Below are 25,434 nucleotides of genomic sequence, written 5' to 3' on the forward strand. Positions count from 1 at the left end.
ATCTGTCTATCATATATATATGTCATATGTATGACATATATTACTTATATACAGATATATGTACAGATGCATATATACATATGCATACACATATATATGTATATTCATGTTGGGAGGTTTAAAAGAAGTGCAGCCTTGCTGGACGAGGTCCGTCACTTTGAGATCAACAAGCCTTCCCCACTTCAGATGTTCTCTCTCTACTTCGTGCTTGTCTGCGGTTTAAGATCTGTGCTCTCAGTTTCTTGCTCTGGCTGCCATGTCTGCCTCTTATCCCTCTGAAATTGTAAGTGAAAATAAATCCCCCCTCTGTAAGTTGCATTGGTCATGGCATTTCATCCTAGCAATAGAACAGTTATTAAGGGATACAACATTACACACACACACACACATATACACACACACACATACATACATACATATATTCATACATAGATACATACATATATAAGTTTGCCTTTTGGAAATGCAGTCGAGGAGGAGGAAGCCAGTTTGATTTCAACAATGGCAATTGGTCAGGTAGTAGCCTAGAGTTAGGTGAGGGAGATGCTGATGAAAGAGATCAGCTGGTTGAGTCCCCACAAAACCAGGTGCAGCAAATCTCTTCTCTCTCTTCGATGGTAGTTTTGCTTCCCAGCTTTGCCTGCCCTGTCTCCTCCATTTTACAGACAGGAAAGGGGACTCAGGAAGATGTCACCTAACTCATTTAGTGTCACACAGCTAGGCAGTGATGGAGGCAGGACCTGGGGCAGCTTGGCTCTCCCCACTGTGCTGTGTCTCAGAAGCTCAAGTGTGATGGCTACGTCACAAATCATCTTCTCCCTAGCAGAAAAGCAGGGTGTGTGTGTGTGTGTGTGTGTGTGTGTGTGTGTGTGTGTGTGTGGTGTGCCATTTGGCAAGAGTTGCCCACCTTCAGCCCTACACAGGGGATTCTCTTCCCACTGAAACCCGGATAGTTCAAGAGATTTGAATGGTTCTCAGGGATACTTTGAGCTTTGATCTCCTAGCTGCTTGCTACAGATGGGCTTCAGGGGGGAATCAGTGTGATTTAGTGGCTGGCTTCAAGTTGGCAGCAGGTATAGTGTTGAGAGAAATACCAGCTGAAGCCAGATTAGGGGAGACATTCACTTTAACCCCTCAGGAGGGATTTAGGCTTGATCTATAAACTTTCTGATTGCACACTTAAGCTGCTAGAATTACTCTGGGTAACTGGGAAATCTTCCTAGAAATGTTTAAGGACTGGATAATTTCCATCTGCATGTGAAGTGTTTACAGGGAATCATTCTGGAGGAAAAGAATGGGTTAGAAACCCAGCTGCAGACAGGCCCAAAGCGTGTTCCCCTGAGGGAGCTAACTCAGTGATAGGCTGTGCGTAGCATGGGCAAGGCCCTGGGTTTGGTCTTCAGTCAGGAAGAAAGGAAGGAGGGAGGGAGGAAGGGAGGGAGGGAAGGGGAAGGAAGACTGGAAGAGAGAGTGGAACTTAGCCTATCTTTTTTTGTAACTGTATTATCTCTTGGTCTAATAAAAAAAAAACCCTTTGAATTTTTAAAAAGATGTATTAGTTGTGTGCGCGCATGTGTGTGTACACATCCACTTGTGTGAGTGTGGAGGTCAGAGGACAGATTTGTGGAGTCAGTGCCCCCTGCCCCCTTTACCTGGGCCCTGAGAATCGAACTCCAGTCACCAGACTCACAAGGCACGTGCATTTACCCAATGAGCTATCTCATCAACTCCTCCAGTGGAGGAGGACAACAACCCTGTCTATCCATCCCCAAGGTTAAGGCTTCCTAGGGCTCCATTTATGCGGGAGTGCAGGGACTTCAGGGGAAGGCAGTGAAGGCTGGATGCCGGTAGATACGTGGCCTTCTGCGGGAGCTCTGCCCTGCTTCTGTGTGCTCAGGGCAATGGCTCTCTACCTGTGAGTCACAATCCCTTTGGGGGTCGTATAGCAGATATCCTGCATACCAGATATTCATTGCAATTCCTATTGGGGGTCACCACACTGTGGGGAATTGTATCAAAGGGTTGTAGCATTAGGAAGGTGGAGAAACACTGAGTTAGGGGCTGCACAGTCTGGAAGTTTCCACAGGGTAATGGCTTAATTTTCAGCTCCCCCCCCCTTTTTTTTTCTTCTTGACAGAGTTGAATGTCAAAGGGAGACTCAGGGTTCTCAGTTAAGTACAAGAGAATAGGGGAGGGGCATGGCTAGTGGTCCACAGCACCAGCTGCTCTGTCAGAGAACCCACGTTTGGTTCTTAGCACCCACATGGTCCCTCGCAACCACCTGTAACTCCTGTTCCAGGGGACCCAATGCCCTCTTCTGGCCTCTATGGGCACTGCACACATATAGTGTACAAACATACAGGCAGACAAGGCAACTATACACATAAGATTATATATACACATACACATACAGTAGACTAGGCTGTATTATTTAGGTCCGAGGAGACAGAAGAAGGCTATGGCTCCAACACGACAATAATTCCTCATCTTCTTCCCCCTCCTTCTTCTCAATACACTCATTGGGTTATTGACATACAGTAAGCTGCATGCCTTTGAAGTCTGTAACTTGATAAATTTTGACATAGTTGTGTGCATATACATACAGTTGTGTGTGTATACATGAACGGAATCGGTGTTCTATATGTAGGGGATCTCCATCCAAGGAAACATGGGAAGTATTGAAGAATATGCGTGTGCTGAATAGGTGTGAACTTTTCTCATCATTTTTCCCTAGACATTACAGTGTAAGGACTATTTGCATGGCACTTACACTGTGACAGGTGTCATAAGCCATGTCTAGATGGCATATGGTAGAATACAGGTATGGTGATCACATTTGTGAGCCCAGCTCATGGGAGACTGAGGCAGGAAAATTACGAATATGAGGTCAGCTTGAGCTATACACATACATATAATATATATACACACACACACACATATACACACACATATATATATGTAAATGTATAATATAATATATGTAAACATATAATATATGTAAACATATAATATATGTAAATATATAACATATATGTAAATACACACACACACACACACATATATAGACCCCATTTTATCTAAGAAACTTGAGCTCTCACAGATTTTTGAGCACAGTGAGGAATCTGGGGCAACAGTTCAGGGATACTGAGAGACTACTGAATAAGTAAATAAATCTGTGAGTCTGTGATGGATTCAGATGTCACCCTCATGAAGTGAAGGCAGTGATCATATTCGCCTAGATCTCCCAGTTAAGTTCAGAGTTTGTAGGACATCCTGCTGCCTGCTTCCTTGTGTGCCCATCTGTCTCCTTCAGTGTTATAGGTGTTTTTTTAAGCCTGCCTCCTTTCCATCTCCGTGTGTTTCTTCCCTTCTCTCTTGATTCTCCCTTGTTTGATGGACTGGCTGATCTATCAGCTTTCACTGCAGATCACACTGATCCTGAGTTCTGATAACTAGAAGCTGGTTGCTAAGAGATGTCAGGACATGCCAGTGGCCAGCTCTGCACCTCGTTTTTCTCCCCTCCTGCTCTCATTCCGTCTCGTTCCACCCTCGTCACACCCTTCTGTTTCCCATGTCCCCTGTCCAGGTTCTGAAAATAACAAAGAAATCCACACATCCGATGGCCACCCCCAGTGGAAGAGAAGATTCCAGCTCCCAGACACCAGGTCATGGGAAGCAGGGCAGTGGAGACTGCGTGGAGCAGCTGGACCACCCGGAGAAGCTGGAGGTGAAGTTGCCAGACCAGAGTGCCATGTGGAAGAAAGCACAGGAATTCTTCCAGACCTGTGACTCCGAGGGCAAGGGCTTCATTGCCAGGACAGACATGCAGGTGAGACGGGCCCTCACCTGTTGCTGCACATGGGCTACCTGGCCGGAGTAACCTCTTCCCAGAAAAGGCCTCCCTGTCTTCGCTCTGGAGGGGCTGTCAGTACAGACTGTGTAAGGAGCCTGATCTCTGTTCATTCCGTGCCCAGCCCTTGCCTAATGCTGGGTTCTTTGCCTTCCCTGACTCTGTGACTCCCTAAGACTATAGGACCCAGTGACCCTAACATGATGGACTAAGTACAACACAGGTGGCTGGGGGCTCAGTTGACAGAGTGCCTGTCTAGATAGCATTCATGAGGCCCCACCTTTAATCTCTAGCACTGCATAAACCTACCTAAATGGAGTGTGACCATGCATACCTGTAAACCCGACTACCTAGGAGGTTGAGGCAGGAGAACTGTTGGTTCAGAACCAGTGGGTACCTCAGTAAGATCTTGTCTCCAAAATAAAATTAAAAGGGGATGTAGCTCAGTCTTAGAGCATTTGCCTAGTATCTCTAAGCCCATGGGTTCAAATACTTCAAAAGTGCAAAAGTACAAAACTGTTACACACACAAAAATGGTCACTTGTGAAGGGACTTTGAAACGTTATGTAATTTCTTGTGTGTTACTGTGACTCTTCCTTTGATCTTTTCCCAGACCCCTTTAAAATGTAAAAATCCGTTCTTACTTCACTGGCCGTACAAAACTAGGCAATGAGGGCTCAGCGTTAGGAGTGGCATGTGCTGGATACTCCTGCCTTGTTTCCCCCACCCTCTCAAGTCCTCCTGAGAAGGAGATGGTTCCCAGAGGTTGATAAGGCCCGATCTATACCAAACAATCTACTAAAGCCAAGCGCATAGCAGCATACCTTGGGACGGAGACAGGTATGGCCTCAGCTCTCCCAGGGATGCTCAGAATAGCTGATTGAAAACACAGGCCAAACAAAACAAAACAAACAAACAAACCAACCCAGGTGTGATCCAACAGCTGAGGGTGCCCACATGGTGTGTGCACGTCCGGCCTTGAAGATGCCTCTGTTCCAGCTTCTCCTCCAGTGTGAGTGTCACTTGGGCATGTGTGAAACTGTGACCCTGTGCTTCAGGAAGGTGGCTGAGCCTGAGTCTGGACAATGTTCTGTGGGTTCACACTACCAACAAACGTGGTATCACTCCCATGTGTTCGTTGTCTATAGGTACATAGACAGCTTGAGGGTCCTGCTAACCTTGGTGTTTCCTTCCTCATCTTTCCAGCTGAAGTATAAAGGAAGCTATCACTGTTCTGCCAGATCCAGCGAGCTGAAGCTGACTAGGGAGGGAGGAAATCTAATCCCAAAGAAAGCATTGGGATCCGGGATTGTTGGGAGCTAGGGAAATTTCATCCCACCTCCGGGGGGGGGGTGTCTTTCATTTCTAATGGAGTGGATATGCACCCTGCTTGCAAAAATCAACGCTCTCCTACCCCGAGTTCTCCCCATGTGGTTCTTGCCACAGCTGGTTTATGGACTGTTGACGCCTGCTATGCAGCTGGGCTTCTAGAGTCTTTGCACACACTTCCCATCTCCTTCCTTTCTTGAAAAAACCATTCATATTTAATTCAGTTCTTCCAAATGGCTTTCCCATCAGCCTCTCTTTCCACTTGGTAATGTTTCCTAAATGCCGACATTAATGCACAGCCAAATGAGGCTTTATGGCTCATCAGCTAAAAGTCCATGAGCCCAGTGCTCCCTGCAGGTGTGTCACAGGCTGTCACACCTGTGGACTCTGAGCGTCCACATGTGGGTCCGATTTCCTTCCTCTAAAGTCCTGTACGTGCTGTGCATGCTGTGCATGAGCCGAGGCTGTCAGTCACTTGCACAGGAGTAGCTTGTGCTGCTGGCTCTTGGGTTCCTGAGGAAGGAGTCGAGCCAGCTGAGAGGTAATAAGCCTCTTGGGGATCCTCACATGGAGATGGATTGTTAGGTACAGGAGGACTCTTGCTTTGGCCTGGGGCCATTCCACACCAGACAGACAGCCGCCAGAGGGAAGTGTCAACAGCTCTGCTACCTCATCCCTCATGCTGTCAGTGGGTGCAGGCTTTAAACCCCCAAGGCCCTCCCCAGTGACCTACCTCCCCAAGCTAGACCCCCACAACCTCCTAAAAATGGCACCATCAGCTGGGGGACCAAGGGTTTAATCCTCATGATCTTGTAGGAGACATTTCACATTCAAATCAGAGCAAAGGGGGCAGTTGTGGGACACTAGGGCAGGGGGCAAGTAAGAAGCATCCTCAGAGCTAAAGAACAAAATATGTCTATAACTGAGTAGTGCTGGGGCCCTGGCACAGGAGGCCTCCATTAAGGAAGACCCACACATAGAGAAGGCAACACAACTCAGGAAAGAGGGTACACAAAGGAAAAGACCAGGGACCAGCAGTGCCACCAACCTGGCCTGTCATGGTGGCTCTGTGACCCTCTCTCTCCCTGCCTCTGTCCTTTCCTACTACTTTTTAATCTGGGGGTGGGGGGCACGGGACAATCACCAGGAGTCAAACTTGGGTCCTTGGGTAGACTACACAAGTTCTTTACCACTCAACTACATCGACAGCCCTGTTTTTACCTTTTATTTTGAAACAGTCTCAGCAAGTTACCCAGACTGGCCTTGAACTTGGGATCCTCCTGCCTCAACCTCCCTGGTGACTAGAATTCCAGGCCTGTACCACCAGGCTCTACCCACCCTCCTGCTTTGGTTGAGTGGTTTCCAGATGCCAGGTTTTGTGTCTGAGCCCTTCTCACCTGTGGCCTCACGTAACTTCAGAACACTGCATCCGCTAGGCATTTACCTAGAGCAAGTCAGTCCTAGATAGCACTGGTCCTTGACAGCGCTAAGGGTGCTTGCTTTGAAGTCAGAGCTGGGTTTGACATTTTGAAGTATATGACCCTGGGACTGGCAATTTACCTTTAAACTTCATTTTAAAAATAGGAATAGTCGTATCTACCTCAGAGGGGTATTATGAGAATTAAATGCTAATAGATACACACATGCATATGGTTCTTTACAAATCACATAGAACGTTGTTGGATGCATTAGTTGGCACCCAACAAAGGATTTCTGCACTAATAGGGTGAGGAAGAGGTCACTCCAAGCTCTAGACCCCCATGACCATCAACATGTGGACAGATGCTGTCTCTGGATTGCTTTCAGAGGCTGCATCAGGAGTTGCCCCTAAGTCTAGAAGAATTGGAAGATGTGTTTGACGCCCTGGATGCTGATGGCAATGGCTTTCTGACCCCAGAAGAGTTCACCACTGGATTTAGTAAGTTCTGGTGGGTGCTGGGGACCCAGGGCTGGGAGCCTCCCTGCAGCTGTGTAAGGTGGTTTCCTGTCCCCTCAGCACGTTTGAATTGTCTCCAGGGCTTTTCTGCTCTTCCTTTGTGGGTGAAGAGCCCGGGGCTAAGGGGGAGTAGATTATTGGGCTCTTCTCATGTGCCCACCTTGACTGTTCATACCATGGCATCCTCTGTGCCCATGGACTGTCACTGCTAGGACTCCCATATGGGAGCTCAGACAGCTCCAGCAGGTTTGGCACCAGCAGGAAACTGTGTCAGGATTTAAGCCCCTTTCCTGCTTTGAGAGACAATAAGAAAAAAAAATGTTGTGCTAACTGGATAGCCCAGCCTAAGTCTGGCTGAGCATTTTGAGTTTAGAGTCTTTTGCATTTAGAGGCAGCAGATATCAGAGAAGCTTCTAGATTTAAATAGCACTGTCATTCTTAAGGTCACAAGCAGGAAAGAGAACTAAAGAATACAGATTCTACCCTCAGATGAGGTGAACCAGTAGGCTAATTTCCCCGTTTATCTGCCGCCTGCAAAGGGTGGTGTGATTTTCTTAAACATATCAGATGTCTTTCCTGACCCTTTCCTGGAACTTACTATTGATGTAAGGGGATAGGACAGTTTGCTGCCTTGCCAGCCAGTGTGAATATAGAGAAAGTTGCCAGTATGTATGAGGTGGTGCTCTTAGTGGAGATGCCAAGGCGAACTGCTGGCAAATGTTGGAGGGAACGACCTTACTGCTTATCACAGAAGCAAAAAGGACAGCCTCCTCCTCCTCCTCTTCCTCCTCCTCTTTTCGTTCTTCTTCTTCTTCTCCTTCCTATTATTATTATTATTATTACTTGATAATAGTAATGGAGATTGAACCTAGGGCTCCGCTAGGCAAATGCTCTACCACTGAGCTACAGCCTCCAAGGACACATGTTCTACATCCATTTCAGAGATCCACTAAGGAGCCAGTTTACTCCCCAGTCACTGTCTCCAGACTCTGACGTCTCTATCAGAGTGCAAGTGGGCGACCAAAGAACACAACCCAGAATCAGTGTCCACAGATCTTTGCTATCGAGGGATCCCCTCTTGCTTCTCTAGGGCAAACCTCGAATGAGTCCCTGAGACAGTGGAAGCCAAGTCCTCCCTGGGCTGAGGATGTCTGATTTATGTTCTTGCTCTCTACTCTCCTAGGTCACTTCTTCTTCAGTCAAAATATCCAAGGAGAGGAAGAAGCTGACCAGCAGGTGGCCCAGCTCCCAGAGGAGAAAGTGTATCAGTCTAGAGGGGAGGAGGATGTGGGAGACATGGACCATGATGAAGAAGCACAATTTCAGATGCTGATGGACAGACTTGGAGCCCAGAAAGTTCTGGAAGAGTAAGTCACACTGAGCACCATACTTCCCTACTCACTGTCTCCCATGCTCTCCACTGTCCTCACTTCCTGCTGTTCTTTCTCATCATCTCTGACCTTGGATCGGCTCACCCTGGAAAGGATGCCCCTCATTGGAGGTGGCTTGGATGTGTGTTCATGAAAGATGGCATCATAGGGTTTCTATTGCCATGAAGAGACATCACAACCGTGGAAATTCACATACAGAAAATGATTTAATTTGGGGTGGCTTACAGTTCAGAGGTTTAGTCTGTAATTGTCATTGAGGGAAACATGGTGGCATGCAGGCAGACAAGATGCCAGAGAAGGAGCTGAGAGTTCTATATCATGATCCACAGGAAGAGAACTGGCTTGAGCTTCTGAGACCTAAAAACCCACTCCCTGGTCATGTACCTCCTCCAAAACAAAACAAAACAAAACAAAACAAAACAAAACAAAACAAAACAAAACAAAACAACACACCTACTCCAAGGCTACACTTCCTAACAGTACCCAATGAACCTGGGAGCCTCTGGGGGCCACTTTTTCCCAAATCACCACAAGTGGGAATGGTTTAATGATTGGAGGTGATCCTGCAAGATCAGCAGAAAAGAACCTTGATCACAACATGGGTGAGAATTTCTGGCAAAAGAGTTTGTTGGGCAGGAAGGAGCCAGGCCAAGCCCCAGGAGAGGGTCTACTGCTGGTGGATGTTAGTGGGTAGGAAGTGAAAGTTGCCATCATCAGTAGGGCAGAAATGGCAACTGTGAATAGGCCTAGAATATTACTCAGGACAGAGAAGGGAGAGACATAGGCAGTCATTGGGGAAGCTCATTAGTCATACTTGTGACTCAACTTCAGCCAAGTACCACTGCCAGAGATTCCATGAAGCCCCCCCCCCCACACACACACACACACTGCAAGAAGATAATGGAGAGGGCACTGCCAAGAGCAGGACACTGTCAGAAATGGCAGGGACTGTCAGCCACCTTGTTGAAGGGGTCTTTGGTCATTCAGTGCTCTGGTGAGTGACTGGATGTCACAGTGAGGGACATGTCAAACACCTGTGTAGTACTGAGGTAAAATAATACATCTGGAAGTTGGTTTCTAGAACAGCATGTGAGGGCCAACACAGAAGATGGCAAGGTTCCCAGCCTCACTAATGTGGGCTCACCCTGTAACCTGAGGAACCTGTTCATGACAGAACCACAGAGAAACACAGCAGGTTGAAATGGCTTCCAAGCTGCCTACTACTCAACAGAGGGATGTGGGTTTTTCTGAAGCAGAGAGATGACCTCCTTGGGCCTCTCTCACCTACACTGCTTGGGGGTCCCACAAGGGGTAGCTTCCAGAAGTGAGCATCCAGACACACAGCTTTTCTTGGAGATCTGATGGAATGATTTTGCCAATTAGTGAGTTATGACATTTCACTGAGGGTTGAAAGACTTGACCCGTCTCAGTTACTTTGATGTTGCTGTGGCCTGATAAAAACAGCTAAAGGGAAGGAAGATTGATTTTGCCTGAGGGTTTTCAGACCATCCTGGCCAGGAAGGCATGGATGGAGGACTGATGAATAGATTAGCGGATGGGTAATCGATTGGATGGCCTCAGTGAATAGGTAGACGTTTGAATGGGCTAGAAGCAAGAAAGGGTGGAAAGGAAGGATGGAGGAGAAGGAGAGAGACAAAGAGAGAGGGAAGGAGAGGGGAAAAGTGAGGCAAAACCTCGGCCAGCAGAGGTTGCTTCTGTTGGATGCAGAGTCATGTCTACGCCACGAGACACTATTAGCATGACCTGACACAACATCACTTCTGAGCAAAGCTTCTGAAATACGGTATTTTCAATGGCCAGAAGAATTTTCTCCTTTATCCGGGGAGCTCCTGGCTCTGCCCTCTGGTCATATTGGCTGCAGGAGTTAGCGGGGGATGAGTCAGATTTGTATTTCACGTACTTCAATCATGGCTGTAGATGTTCGAGTGTGCCTCTCCACGTTCTTCCCTCGGTGGCAAGGGTCATCATGGCTCGTCTCTCTGCTGCTCCTGCAGCCGTGGGTTCACCCCCACATGCCTGTTTCTGAGTGATTCTCCTGACCTGTCACTCTGTACCTGCACACCTCTGAGTCTGGCTTGCCACTGTCTGTGTCTCCATGTCCTTCAGACTTGCCCTTTCCCCTGCCAGTCCTCCCAGTGCCACCAGGCCCCAGGGGGGTGCTGCTGCATATTTGCCTCCCTTCACAGCAGCGACAGGCGCATCCATAAAACAGCATGTCTAACTCTCCACAGTGAGGTTATCCTTCCCAGGGGCGACCATCTCTCTCCAGCATCTTGGTGTTGGCTCTACCCAAGCGTCTCCATCCTCCTCGCAGCATTGAGATGCTGGCAAGTGCATTGCCAGGCGTGCTCAATGCAGCAAGTCCAATAGGAGCATCACAGAGGAAGGAAGCAGCAGAATGAGAGACCAGCAGAGGAGTCAGGTTGCTGGGCCCCCACTCTGGCATTGCACCAGGGAATGGTTCTGGCACGCTGCGTCTGCCTCCCAGGTCACGGTGGGGATGGAGGGAGGCAGTATGCAGAAAGCACACTCTGTATCATAAACTCCGGCGATCCAAGGTGATGAGGATGACGTTTGCAGCTGTCTGCTGACCCGTCTGGAACCCCCATGTCTTCCCCAGGAGCCTCACTTACCCATTCCCCGCTAATGTTTCTCCTTTCCTCACAGTGAAAGTGACGTCAGGCAGCTGTGGCTGCAGCTGAGGAAGGATGAGCCCCACCTGCTGTCCAACTTCGAAGACCTCCTCACCACAATCTTCGCTCAGCTCCAAGAAGCCCATGAGCAGAAGAATGAACTGGAATGTGCCCTCAGAAAGTAGGTGCCCGTGTCCACCTGCGTGGGCTGTGCACTCTCCTGTCTTTTCCATAGGCTCACTATAGTATGCTTCTTTGACACTATGTCCCAAAGCGGGTCAGAGTGCTATGCCCAGCATGGCATACCTGCTTTTCAGTCACAGCGCATCCTTATTAAGCATCCTCTGTCTGCTAGAAGCTATTCTGAATACTATGTATGTATGTATGTATGTATGAATGTATGTATGTATGTATGTATGTTAGTTTGTTTGGTGGGGACTCTCAAATATTACCCACATTTACAGATGACAAATAAGGTTCAGAAAGTAACATGCCCGAGAATACATAGCTTGTAAGTGTCAGAGACATGATTCAGAGGTAGCTAACCCAGAGCCTGGACAGGAAGGGAGAACAAACAGCCCACCTGCCTGTATGCAGTAAAGCCATAGCATGACGGGCTTCTCCCAGCTCCCAGCATCCCTTGCTTTGCGGAAGCAGTATATCTGCAAGGGCTATCCTCCCATCTCAGTAGCCTCTTTGTCACCATGGTGTGTCAGAAGACAGGGCCAAGATCTCTGAGGAACTGCTGCCAATCTGAACCAATATCCACACAGGCAAATGGATCAGATCAGAAGCAGCCTGTGGAGCCCCTCCGGAGAACTAGCCTGTGCTTAGGATGCTGCCCTGGCTCATCCTGGCCATCTCACATGCATTTACACAGTGAGCTGGTATTTGGGAATGTGGACTTGTCTATGGGGTAACAAAGGGTGGTCAGTCACCCTAAGTGGAGGCTGAAACCCAAGGCAGAGCAGTCAGACCAGGAGTGTATCCTCATAAAACACCTCATGCCCGCTGTGTGCTCTTGTTCAGGCCTAGACTGGCTCACATTCTCTGTGACTCCCCAGTGAGCTGGCTTTCTTTCTGGGCAGTTCTGCAGAGTACCTGTCCAGTGACATGCTTCTTGTCAGAGTTACAAGTCCATGGGCCCCTCATTGCATGTGTGCTGCTGGGTAGAGTGGAGTCTACCTACTATGCCACACCTTTATTATCTTGTGCCTTCCCAAGCTAACTTTCAAAATAACCGCCAAGGGGAGAGCTAGGTATTAGGGGAAAGCATTAGAACTCTGTCTGCTTCATTGAGTGTAAGTTGTGCAGAAGGATACCCAGTGGCTAGAAGATTGTTAATAGCATTTTAGGGCAGCCCACAGGCATGAAGGAAGGAATAAATGGGAAGGAGACTTGGAATCAGACAGAAAGCAGCTTGGATCTTGGTTCTGTCATGTGTTAACTAGCTGTGCAACATATACCAAGTTGCTGAACATCTCTGAATCTCAGCTTCCATTATCTGTAAGGGGTGTGGTACAGCATTCATTTCACAGAGATGGTTGTGCCAGTGGGATCACACTTGTGTCTAAACACCATGAAATGTCAAAAAAACAAAAACAAAAACAAAAACACCCTATTGATCAATTTGGGAGTTTGTCAGGCTAGAGGAGAAGGTCAAGTGTATTCCAGATGTGGCATCCTGAGCCTGCATCTCGATGCCGTGCTGTGAGCACTGTGTATAAACCTCAGAAGTTGGGGCTGGGAATCAGGATATCTGGGTGTTACCTTGCTCAAGTCTCTCTTGGCCTCTTTGACCCTCTGTTTTCACGTCTGGAAAGTGAGGGATAAGGACTAGTATCCCCCTGTCCTCAACATTGATGGCTTTGCTGGGTGGAGCCACAGCAAAGACTGTCAGCTTCTCCCAGGAAGGTGGTCTCTCTGTTCCCTAAGGAGAATTGCTACCTGAATGGAGAGGCCGTTGGCCTGCCTGGCTTGTGCTCACAGACACAAGCTTCTGTTAGCCAAGAAAGCAATCCCTGCCATACTGCGGAGCTTCATAGCCTCACATCCATCTGAGAGTGGCCACAGGAAGTACTCAGACCCTAGTTTAGTCATTATGTTTAACATTCTTGACATGAGAGTCAAGGCCACTCTTGGCCGTATGTTCAGAACCATCCCCTCCCTCCTTGGTCCTCCTCTGACCATAGTCCTGCTGGCTGAGACTGATCATGGCCAGCTCCAACAGGGTGGTGCTGTGTGCTCTCTGCCAGTCTCATCCCGGGGAACTGACCCTCTGGCTGCAGAACCAGGGAGTTGCAGGGAGTAGGGAGTAGAACACTCACTAGGGAAAGAGGAAGCACTACAGTTCTTACTCTCTGGCCATGTACAAGCTGTGTGACTATACGCTACTTGCTTTCCCTCTCTGTGCATGAACTTTTTGTTGACAACATATGTGAATGGGGAGAGTGTTTCTTTCAAACCCTTTGTGAGTGTGAAAAAAAATTCGGATTTTCTACCAGAAAGAAGAAATGTATTTTTTTTTTTTGCAGTCTTTACACACTTATTTATACATACAACTGAAGGCTAAGTTTTATAAGCTAGCTCCTGCTTATGTTTCATGGGACAATGAGATTTTCTATTAGAGGCTTATAAAAGTCTCATCTATTCTATTAAAAAATTTGGTCATGCCTTGTCAGTGGGCCAGATGGTCTGTAAGGTACCGTGTGCTCCATAACCTTGGCAGCTCAGAAAGCAAATGAGAAACTGGAAATGGGGTGTTGAGCCCTTAAATGGTCTCTCTGCAAATAACACACAAGGCAAGGCTTCAAGTTCGTTAGGGGAGGATGCATCCCAGCTGCAGGGAAGGAATAGACTCAGAGGGAAAGGCTTTAGAATGGAGGTTGGAAACAGAGCATTCTGGGAATGTTGTGTCCTGCTGAGCTGCCAGAAAGTCTCCAGCTCTGCCAGAGTCCTGCAGGTGTGACATTTCAATCACATCTAAAATGATCGCCTGTCACAGAGGCTGGAAGTGACAGAAATAAGTCACGGCTGCTGCTGTGTGACCACTGTGTGTTACCACTGGGTACCATTTAATTAGGACCTCCTCTGTGCCAGGCTCTGAGTTAGTCACCATCTTTGAGGAGTGGGGGCATGGTCACTCTGACTAGGCAGATTCAGAAGAAATATGCCCAGTCCTGCTCTGGATGCCCCCACTGGAGCTCTGGGCAGTGTGGCCACAGGCATAGACAATTTCTGCTGCTTCTCTTTGCAGCTACACAGCTTGCGTCTTCCTCTCATGGGACCCAGAGTTGACTCCCAGGGGAGTGTGAGCATGGTCTTCCTCTGATTGGCTGAGGTACAGGGGAGTGTGAGCGTGGTCTTCCTTTGGTTTGCTGAGGCACAGGGGAGTGAGTGTGATCTTCCTTTGGTTGGCTGAGGCACACACTCCCTGTTCTCAGTTCCCCAGCTGGACTGGAAACCTTGGGCTACAGCTTTGCTACAGTAAGTGGGGAAAGCCCTTGCCTCCTCATGTCCATTCCCAGGTTATTAGAGGGAGAGGATGCCCCTAAAAGAGGAGATGGTTGGGAAAACATGACATGTTGACATCTCAGACCAACCCCAGAGTGTGCTGGGGTGTTGTCAGAAAGAGCTGGGGTTTGCCTCCCCTTGTTGCCATGGATATAGATGAAATAGGAGGGGACATGTCTGAGAACATCGATCTCTTTCTACTGTGTCTGCATGTCAGTTGGGAGTAGCCTCGGTCTCAAAAGGCCAGGCAGGAAACAAAGCCAAATGCAAGAGCCTGGGCTAGAACCCAGGGCTTCTGCCCAGTGTTCAGTGAAAACCGCTCCCTGAATGTGGGATGTGGGTGTTCCACAGCACCTCACCTGCTGCTGCCTCTTACATTCCCAGACATTCATTTGGCTTTGGTGTTCTCTCTCTCTCTCTCTCTCTCTCTCTCTCTCTCTCTCTCTCTCTCTCTCTCTCTCTCTCTCTCTCTCTCTCTCTCTCTCTCTCCCTCCCTCCCTCCCTCCCTCCCTCCCTCCACCATGCAAATGAGCACCTCCCAGAATGCATGTGAGCTATGCTTGCTAGCCTAAGGGGTATATCAGTTACCTGCCTGGTGACTTAAGGGAGGGAGGACTGATTTTGGCTCATGGTTGGAGGATGTACATTCTATCATTAAGAAGGAATGGCTGGGGATGGCTCTGGCGAAGCATGATGGCTTATTCACATCTCGGTAGATCAGAAAGCACACACACACAAGTGGGAGCTCACATGCATGGTATAGAGGGGCAGAGAGAGAGAAAGAGAGAGAGAGACAGAGACAGAGAGAGAGAGACAGAGGCAGACAGACAGACACAGAGAGAGAGAGAGACAGGGAGACAGAGAGGGAAAGCTAAAACAAGTGAGGTGATAACCCAAGACTCACTTTTCCACCATTCCACTGAGGCCTCACCTCCTAAAGGCCCTACAGTGCTGCTATCTAGGAATCAAGGTTTCAAACCCATAAGCCTGTGGACACATTTCATACCCACAGCATAGCAGGACGTGTTAGAGGTGTGGAAGAGTTTCCGGCTACCAGAATTAGGAAGATTTAGCTATGGAAAGGGTACTCAGCTCTCATCTTTTTCTGGAAACAAAAAGAAGCTGGCAGTGTCTGAGTAGCATGGGACAATGGAGCCATGAGCATTACTTGGATTCAGACCAATCTTGTGAATTATAAGGATGTCAGGGTCCCACCTCGAAGGGGTTCAGTTCACTAGAATGTGGGTAAGAGTTTGATGGTTGGTTTTTTTTTTTTCAATTGGGGTGAAAATATGTCATGTTTTGCCTGGAAATGGCCTGAAGCTTCAGGCTGAAGCTCAGGGCCCTGCAAGGCGGACCAGCCAGCTGACTTAGGCATTCTCACAGTCCCATGGCCTAGAAATACTGGCCTGGCTTCCTGGTCTGTGTCCATGGAGGATCACACTTGTCTTTGATGGGCTCCATGTCTGCCTCAGTTCCTCATCTGCCTAGGCTCACCTTGCCCATTTAAAGCCACAGGTAGTGTCTAGGTGCCATTGGACCTTCAATTAAAGCCCCACACAGCCAGTATCCAAGCCCTTCCTGCCCAGAGTGTCTTCCTTAGACTTCAGAAAGGGGACGTGACAGGGACAGCTTATTTCACAGTAGGACAGGCATCCTGCTGGAGCATTCATTAGTCATCCTCTGATCACCATATTCCCTGGCACGGAGCTCTAGAAACAGGGAAACTTTAGCAGGGGAGAGAAGCCAGCATGTCCTTGGCCTTGACTCCAAACAGAATAACAAAGTGTTTTGTACATGGCAGGTGTCCCTTGCATGCCGCAGGTGCTCCCTGCCTTCTGGAGGGTCTCAGCTGGTGGCTGTCAAATGATGGCTTGTGTTGGAATCAGAGAGCATAGCGAACCACAAGTCTTAAACCCCTCCCTTAGGGGTTGTAAACTGTCCCAAACTCCTCCCCCAGGGGTGTAAACCTTCCCAAACTCCTCCCCCAGGGGAATAAACCTTCCCAACCCCCTCCCCAGGGGGTGTAAACCTTCCTAAACCCCTCCCCCAGGGGTATAACCCTCTGAAGGTCTCAGGGATGGGCCTGGGACTGGGAGTGCCAGAGCCTCCAGGTGGCTGTGAAACAGATAGGCTGCAGACCACACTCTGAGACATGCTACTCCAGTTTGTTCTTGCAGAAGGTGTCCACAGAAGCCAACACACGCACGCACGCATGCATGCGCGCACACACACACACGCACGTGCCAAAAAAGATCCGTCTGAATCCATACAGTTCGGGATAGCCTCATCATTCCATGCCCCTCGGAGACTGCTAGTTTCTTTTTGTTAGCCCACAAAAGCTGTATTCCAGGCTGCCCTTCTAATCTGCAGCTTTGGTCATGTGCGTAGGTCGAGGCAGGGGATTCTTGGTGATGCCCAGGTTAATCAAAGGCAGGAGTTTTATGGGCATCATGTGATCTGAGGCAGAGACACATGGTTGGCATTTCCTGGTGAGCAAAGTGCTTCCGCTCTGTGCTGACCACAACCACAATTTGTAAACCTGACCTGTGAAAAGTGGTTTACCCTTGGGGATGAAAGAATGCCACCAGGGTGGTTTATACAGGTAGCAGAGTCAGCCAGTTAAGGATCCATCTATCTTGAAGTGCATTATAAATCTCACTCCTTCACAGAACTTTCTATACTCTTACAGTTCCTACCGTTCATCTATACTCTAATGCACGCAGAGAGACCAACCTCAAAGGGCCATGAAAAAAAAACAAAAAAACCAAACCTTAACTAGGTTTTTTGTTTGCAGCCCAAAGTCTGCAGTTACCAAACCAAAACAGTAGGGGGCAGTGGTGAGTCTCCAGTCACAAAGCTGGCTGCCGCAGGATCTGCTTGCTTTTATGTTTTCCTTGAGAGTTCTCCAGCTGAAGATCCTCACGCTGTGGTGAGGATGGGGTGGAGAGTGCATTGCGGGCTATATGGGGAAGGGCATTAAGCCCTTGCACCTTTGTCCACCAAGTGCCCTGTAATGCAGTTGTTCGCCACCCCGCACTCCTTGCCTGCACTTCCCGGAAGCCAGACTCCAGGGAGTTGAGAATGCAGAGAGTCTTAGCTGCAAATGTATAGGGTCAGTTTCACTGCTAAGGCTGCCTGGGGGAAGCATAGCAGGGTGGTGGGCAGTGGGGAAACCGTGGGCCTCCAGAGTCAAAGCCTGGATTCTTCTATTCATCTGTCACGATCAAACGTGACGTTTGATGGATCGTATTCATCAAACGATCCATCTGAGTCGTTTTCTTCATGGATAAGCAAAAACATTTGGGTTGGAAATACATGAGCTCTTTTTTTTTTTCATGTCATATTAAATTTATTTCTTTTTTTTTTAATTTTTGATATTTTTATTACATATTTTCCTCAATTACATTTCCAATGCTATCCCAAAAGTCCCCCATAGCGCCCCCCACTTCCCTACCCACCCATTCCCATTCTTTTGGCCCTGGCATTCCCCTATATTGGGGCATATAAAGTTTGCAAGTCCAATGGGCCTCTCTTTCCATTGATGGCCGACTAGGCCATCTTTCGATACATATGCAGCTAGAGACAAGAGCTCTTTTTAAAAATGTTTTAAATTCTTTTTATTTTTATTTATTGTATGTGTGAGAGAGAAACTGTGTGCCTCGGGGTGTTTGTGACGGCAGCTTCCAGGAACTGGCTTTCGGTTTCCACTGCAGGCTCACAGGATTGAACTCAGGTCAATCAGACTTGTGAGTCAAGTGCTTTTACCCGCTGAGCCGTCTTGCAGTCTGTGCACACTCTACCGGAGTTTCTGCTCTGTCTGTGATGGTGAAGGGGGCTCGGTGTCTTTGCAAACCAGGGGCTCCAACCAAGTCGAGTCTCAAAGAGACACAACAGAATGACAGCCATCCTAGGCCAGGAGCTGGTTCTGAGACTGCCTGGGTTCAAGCTCAGGGTGAGGCTTGTCCAAAATATAGAGTTGCTACGTCCTCTCTCCAAGGTCAAGGCCACACCTTCATTTAGTCTTTGGAAGGTTTTGTATATACCCTTGCCAAGAAGACTCTACTCTTGGACTAAATGGCTTCAGAGACCTTTCAAAATCCCTAACACCCTTAGGTAAAGGCTGAGGAGAGAGAGCACAGGGACACAGTATTTTGACCTGTTTTGACATGGCCTTGTCTGCGGCAAGAGCCTGGCTATGCAGACTGCTAACGGGAGCCCCCATGGTGCCGAGTGCCAATGCTTTTCTTCCTGTGTCACCGTCATCTCCAAGGTGCAAAGTACTCTGTGAAGGTTAATTAATTTTCACAGCCCCCACGGGAGGCTGGCAAGGTAAGTTATTGCTAACTGCATCTCACCTTTGAGTTTTTGCAAATGATCTTAGAAATATCTGCCAGCCCTCAGCCAAGAGCTTACTCTAGAGTTAGAGTTTCTCCTTTCCTCTCACAGATTCCATCCTTAGCACTCATTTGCCTAAGATCACACACACACATACACACACACACACACACACAGTGAGAGAGAGAGAGAGAGAGAGAGAGAGAGAGAAGTGCTTATACACACAGACACAGAAACCTGCATGAATGTATACACACTCACACAGACATGCACACGTCCACACATTCATACACACAGAGACATAAACACACACACTCATACACACAGACATACATGAACAGACATACAGAGAGAAATACACGTGCAGATAGACACACTCACACAGGGTGATACACACAGACATGTATACACTCATTCACACACAGAGATAAATATATACATTCAAACACAGAGACATACACACACAGACACACAGACACAGAGAAACACATGTGCACATACACTCACACACAGGGAGATAAACACAGACATATACACATATTCTCTCTCTCTCTCTCTCTCTCTCTCTCTCTCACACACACACACATACACACACACACACACACACACACACTCCACCTGTGGTAATCTTACAGGAGGGAATATTTGCCACAGTCAGACATCTCAGGTGATATGTTACCCTCCGACTTAGAATTGGGATTTCCATCCTGGCTTCCACACGACTCACTTGTGCAGATCCAGCACTGCCCTCGCAGCACCAGTATGTAACAATGACTTCCCCTTACCTGTTGAAAATCTGTCTTTCCAAGGCCCAGGAAATTCTCCCACCCTCCCCACCAGCAGAAAGGGGTGGTTCCCTTCACTTTTTTTTCTGGCCAGGATTCTAAGGTCACAGAGACTGCCAGCCAGAGCCCATGGAGAAACTATGGGATTTCTTTGATGTTACATGGCCTCTTCCTCCTGGCCTGTGCTCTCTGTGCCAGTTTGGGTTTGGACTTGATGTTCTAAGATGCTGACTCCCTAGGGTACAGAGTGAGCTTCAGTCTAAGTCATTCCTCCCATAGCAGTACTGTAAGAAAGGCTTAGCGAGCACCATAATGTCTGAGGTGACAACGTGAACGCTGCATATTTACCCTTTCAGCCGAGCCCCCTCATCTCTTATCACCTCCCCCACGAGTCCTCGTTCACCCAGTGTACATTGATGTGTGGTTTCCCTCCAGTTTCTACTTGTCCCTGGTTGATGTTTAAAGAATCCGTGGAGTAATGACTCTCAAGATGGCGGTCCCAGAGACTTTATTTAACTAGAATTTACTACCTGCGTTGCATCTACTGCCTGTTCTAGATCATTCCACAGGCCTTTTTAAAAACCTCATTAAACATTATGATGAACCTTAACAACTTCATTCTGATTTTTCCGATGCATAAACTTGGAGATGACTGGTGTGATGTGACTTGGCCAAAGCCAGAAAACTTAAATGTCAGAACTAGACCTCCTAGTTGTTGGTCTAGTGAACTGTAAGGCAAACACAGCTGTGTCAGCAAATGGGCTCTCGCCTAAGGATTGCGGTGCCTTCCACGGCACTATCCAGCCATCGCAGTAGCCTTGAGGGAGGACACATGTTAGTGCTCGTGGCTGTTGCTGCCTCTGGACGGCTACCTCACCACACTCCTGTCCTTCTGCCTCAATGAGAACACCTTCCTTCCTCCTTCCCTGCCTGCTCTATCTGCCTCCTTCCTGTCTCTCCCTCCTCCTGTAGCTTACATCACTACCACCAGAAAGCAGAGGATAATTAGGCATCCCTGGGGGTTGGGTACAGCAGGAGTGTCTTAGGAATGGCTAGCAGAAGGAAACTTGGCTAGTTAAGCCCTCATATTCCTAGTAGCTCAGAAGCATAAATAAAAGAAGGTACAAAGGACTATTTTATAGCAATATAAAATTCCATCCAGAAAGAAAATTCAGTTCTTGGGAAGGTGACGTAGGAGGATAGTTCTAAGCATGGGGCCAGCCTGGGCTACAGAGCAAGACCATCTCAAAATAAACAAACAAACAAATCATGCATGAGCGGGGTGCATACACAACAACGTACGTGTGCATGCAGGAGCCCCCAAAGATTCTAAATATATAAATCTTCATGTGCCAAATAACACAGCAGTAATAGATACAGGAAGAAACTTTCAGAGAAACAAAGAAAATTAGATTTTTAAAAAATAGACTTTTCAAAGCTGACAAACACTTCAGATTTGACACACTAGTCAGGCAAAAATGCATTGAAAGCAAGCAGTATTTAAAAGGCAGGGAGCATTTCAAATTATGGAGCAGCAAGATGAAGAAATGAATGTAAAATCATGTACCTTAAAGGGGAAATGTGTATTCTTCTTCTCACGGAAGTTATAAAAAATTAATAATGTTTTTGGCTACAGATAAAAGGTTAATCACTTTTACAATGTATTCTAAAACACTGTAAGACAAGAAATAAAAAGTTAGCATATCTTAAATAAAACATTTTTGTAAGGTTAGGGTGTAGCTTCATAGTAAAGTACTTAGCCAGAATGTGTAAAAGCCTAGGCTCAGTTCCCCAGCAATCAACACACACAGACACACACACACAGAAACACACATACACACACACACACACACAGACACACACACACACACACAGACACACACACACACAGACACACACACACAGAGAGACAGAGCTCTAGACAGAGAGACAGAGACAGACAGAGAGATAGAGAGACAGAGAGAAAAGAACCCACAAAAGATTGGCAGGGGTAGGAGGGAGCTAACAGGGGAGGCATTGAAAGTAATCAGAACACATTACATACATGAAATTGTCAAAGAGACTAATTTAATTCTTTTTTAAAAACCCTCAGATAAACGAAATCATTAAAACAAGCACCATGGATAATTTAGCTTCTATTCTGAGCAGAAGCTAAATTTGTAATGTCAATAAACCATAGAAGGTCATGGAGTACACTGGATGGCCAAGTGGGATCTAGGAACATAATGCTGATAAAACATGGAGTCTAACAGGATGACAGGGGGTATTCTCCTATGTCCGGAACACAGAGGCAGAGAGAGGCTAAAGAGATACGGGTTAATGCCACTCTCTTTAAAGAAAAAGACATCACACAGACTTTAGAAGTTTTAACTGACGAAATCCATCAGTTGTGCTGCTGCTGCCAAGCAAAGCTAATGTGGATTTTCAGCTGTGTGGATAGATATGCACACCGAGAACAAGAGAGGCAACAGTCAGCTCCACTCCGCACAATCTCACGCATACACTGGGCACTGGGGTTGGGGCTCCAGTAGCCTGAAGAGGTCTGTTCAAAGAAAACTGGGGGCGGGGGGCCTTGCAAAAGAAATTCTACGCAGAACAAGGTGGGAGGGGAGAGAAAGATGTGGCCTGATCCAAGTTGTCCTCTTGAACTTGAAGCTGTTTTAAAATTTATAGAGGCATTTTGTGTTAAAGGGCACAGTCAAAGGAACACAAATTTTCATGACTCAGAATATTCCAAAGATGACAGGATTGCACAGAAAAAGAGACAGCCAGTCCCCAGTCAAAGAAAGTGTTCTAACCTACTTGGTGTCAATATAAGCAATGGTTATCTTTTAAAGATTTATTATTTTATTTATGAATGTGTGCACACACATTTATGTCACGTTCATGCATGAACCCTAGAAGGTGGGAAACTGGATCCCCCAAGAACTAGAGTAACAGGCTGTTGTGAAGCATCTGGTATTTTAGTGCACTGCTCTTAAATGCTGAGTCATCTCTGTCACCCTATGGCAAGGATTTTAACACAAGCTTGAAAGACAAAGCTTCCAGTCCTATAATTCTCCAAGTCACTGGAATCTAGTGTTCTTCTCTATGGTTTGTTAGCATCTGAGTTGATGTCCAGACTGTAAAGTGGCTTCTTACAAGTTTTCAGTGTTAACCTCTTGAGTCCAAGAGGCTAACATATTATTATATTATGGGTAATATAATTTGGGAATTTATAATTTAACAGAGACTGATCCCCCAGTGAAACCCACCTAGATCAGGACAACTTTTAAAAAATCCATGTAAAATGGATAAATGAAGGCACAGGGTGTCCTAGGAGTTCAGACAGGGTGCCATAGAGGCTGGAAAGGTAGGTGAGTCCTCTTAGAGACCACTTCAAAGTCTCAGTGTGTGTGTGTGTTGAGTGCTAAGAGCGGATTTGCAATCCTGGGGAAAAAGATGCACAGGCTCAGCAGACACCACAGGCCATCTCTTTACTTGGACTGCAGAGTGTGGTATACCTGGCTAAACCGCTGCGTGACACACGCACAAATCTTTTTGTAGTATCCTGGTCATCGCTGCACTCCCAGCTACTGTGGAGCTCCCACACGTACACACAGCCCAGCTCTGCAGCTCCTGCTATGCCCAGCCAGAGCCTCTGACAGACTCTGATGGGAGCTTTTAGCAAGCAAGCCTTTGCTTCCTCTCCCGGTGCTGCGTCTGAGCTCTTCCAAACCCAGCCCCTTCATCCTTGAAAGCAAACACTTCCCCCCTCTCTACCGTGCATCTCCTGATTCCAGTTACAGCAATAAATAATTCCATGTGTTTTTTAGGGCATTGTTGTTCTGGGTGCTCTGGGCATTCACTTTTTCCTTGGTCCATCGGGACAGTGCTGGAAAGAGTGTTAGGGCAGGAGCTACCTGAGAGGACATCGGAGCACTTGCTCAAGGTCACACTGAGGAGACAAGCCTGTTCTGGAATAAGAGTCCTCTGACTCTTGAGCAGCTTAGTGATACTTTATTGAAAATGGCACCTTCATGTTCCCATCCCTGGGACTTTCTGTGTTCTGACCTAGGAGGGTAATGCTGTCATGAGGCCTGTAGACTCTCCCAGGAGGCCTGAGTCCACAGAGAAGTCTGGATGGGTCCAACATCACTGGTACCCATCAAAGGCTTCTTCATGGCCGGGTCAGCTTTTGCAAATGAGGGCTAGCATTGAACGCTAATTGGAGACTACGTCTGCTTTCATTTCATTTCTCTTATAATGGTTTGTAATATAAGTTCATTCCAGACAAGCAGGCTGTCATGTGAGCATGGAAAAGCATCAAGAGTATTAATTCAATCAAGTAAAACTTAGAGCAAAATTAATATAACACACTTAATGGTACCGTAGAATTAATGTTCAGCACGGCTGTTAAGCATAGATGGTAAACAGCTTATACGAATGACTCTAATTAGAATCAGAGCAGAGCCAAATCAGTTTTTAAGTTGCTCTCGTCCCGTTTTATTAGTTCTCCGGTATTTATGTAGTTGCATTTTGCTGCCCAAATTTTTAGTTGATGTCATTTTCTATCCAGTATCTGGGCTGTTTCAGGAGAGTAAAGGTAATTTAGGGCCGAAGAGACTCCACCTTACTTCCTTTGAACCACATCTACTCCTGACCTTGGGGTGTCCTTCTCATTTTGCCTCCACGGCTTTCTTTCTGTCCCAATGGGTTAGCTGAGAGGAACAAGCTCATATACCTGTCATTTACAAGAAGAGATGTCTTATTCTTTGCCCAGAGGAGCCTTTACATTCCCTGGATGCTGAGCAGATTCATAGAGAGCCCTGAATTGTGAAATCTGGAAAGACTGGCACCTTCTGCTGAGCACAACCCGAAACCACTGTGCCATTGTTTCAAGTTTCTGGCTTTGGGGAGAGCAGTGAGCTGGAATTCAGAGTCTGAGATGCTGTCTGGGGCCATGGATCTCAAGCCAGTGTTTTTGTCTGGGTCCAGCACTTAGTTTCTCAAGAGCTGGAAGAATGCCAGTCAAAATGGTTTATCCCTGTTGCTTACTTAATGTTTACATGTGGTGAAGCCCACTCCCTGCAGAAGAAGATAGGACAGTGCCCGGGCCATGGAAAAGCCTGGAACAATAATGGAAGCCTGGCCTTAGATGGGAGTCCCAAGTGGACATGGGACGAGGGTGAAAGGGTGGAGGGCTCAGGGGAGTAGTCACATTCTTATCCTTTACGTTTGTCCAGATATCTTCCCAGTACTTCTTAGAGCTGAAGATGAGGCTGCTTCCTCTGTTAGTAGCATGCCCATCCATGAAGGTCACAGTGTGAAGGTCACAGTGGGCCTACCAGCTTGGAGTTTAGTGTTGCAAGTGACATTGTGTGTGTGTGTGTGTGTATGCGTGCATTACACCTTCAAAATGGTTCTTGAGAGCCACAATGCCAAGCTGGAGTTCTTTCTACAAGAGGGGGGAAAGAATAGGAAGTGGGGGCCAGAGGGGAGGTTCTCCATGCATGGCCAGAGAAAAGTTGTGAAAATGTTGCTACCATGGCCTGGAAGGTAGCTCTGTTGGGGAAGAGCTTGCCTTAAAAACACCAGGACCTGAGTAGTTCCATTCTCAGAAACCACATAAGAAAGAGAGAGGGGGAGGGGGAGGGGG

At 47.4% G+C, this 25,434-nt stretch overlaps 1 protein-coding gene across 1 annotated transcript in view; it reads left to right on the forward strand.

Moving 5' to 3' along the window:
* The window catches only part of Cracr2a (calcium release activated channel regulator 2A), a 109,328-nt gene that overhangs the window by 39,114 nt on the left and 44,780 nt on the right, over nt 1-25,434 (forward strand). Inside the window, exons 2-5 of the mRNA XM_021164192.2 lie at nt 3,587-3,829; nt 6,986-7,097; nt 8,299-8,482; nt 11,195-11,341. Coding sequence (XP_021019851.2) covers nt 3,620-3,829; nt 6,986-7,097; nt 8,299-8,482; nt 11,195-11,341 — 653 coding nt within the window. The 5' untranslated portion in view covers nt 3,587-3,619. The remainder of the gene's footprint in view (nt 1-3,586; nt 3,830-6,985; nt 7,098-8,298; nt 8,483-11,194; nt 11,342-25,434) is intronic.

Source organism: Mus caroli, chromosome 6 (assembly GCF_900094665.2).
Source record: "Mus caroli chromosome 6, CAROLI_EIJ_v1.1, whole genome shotgun sequence".
Lineage (NCBI taxonomy): Eukaryota > Metazoa > Chordata > Mammalia > Rodentia > Muridae > Mus > Mus caroli.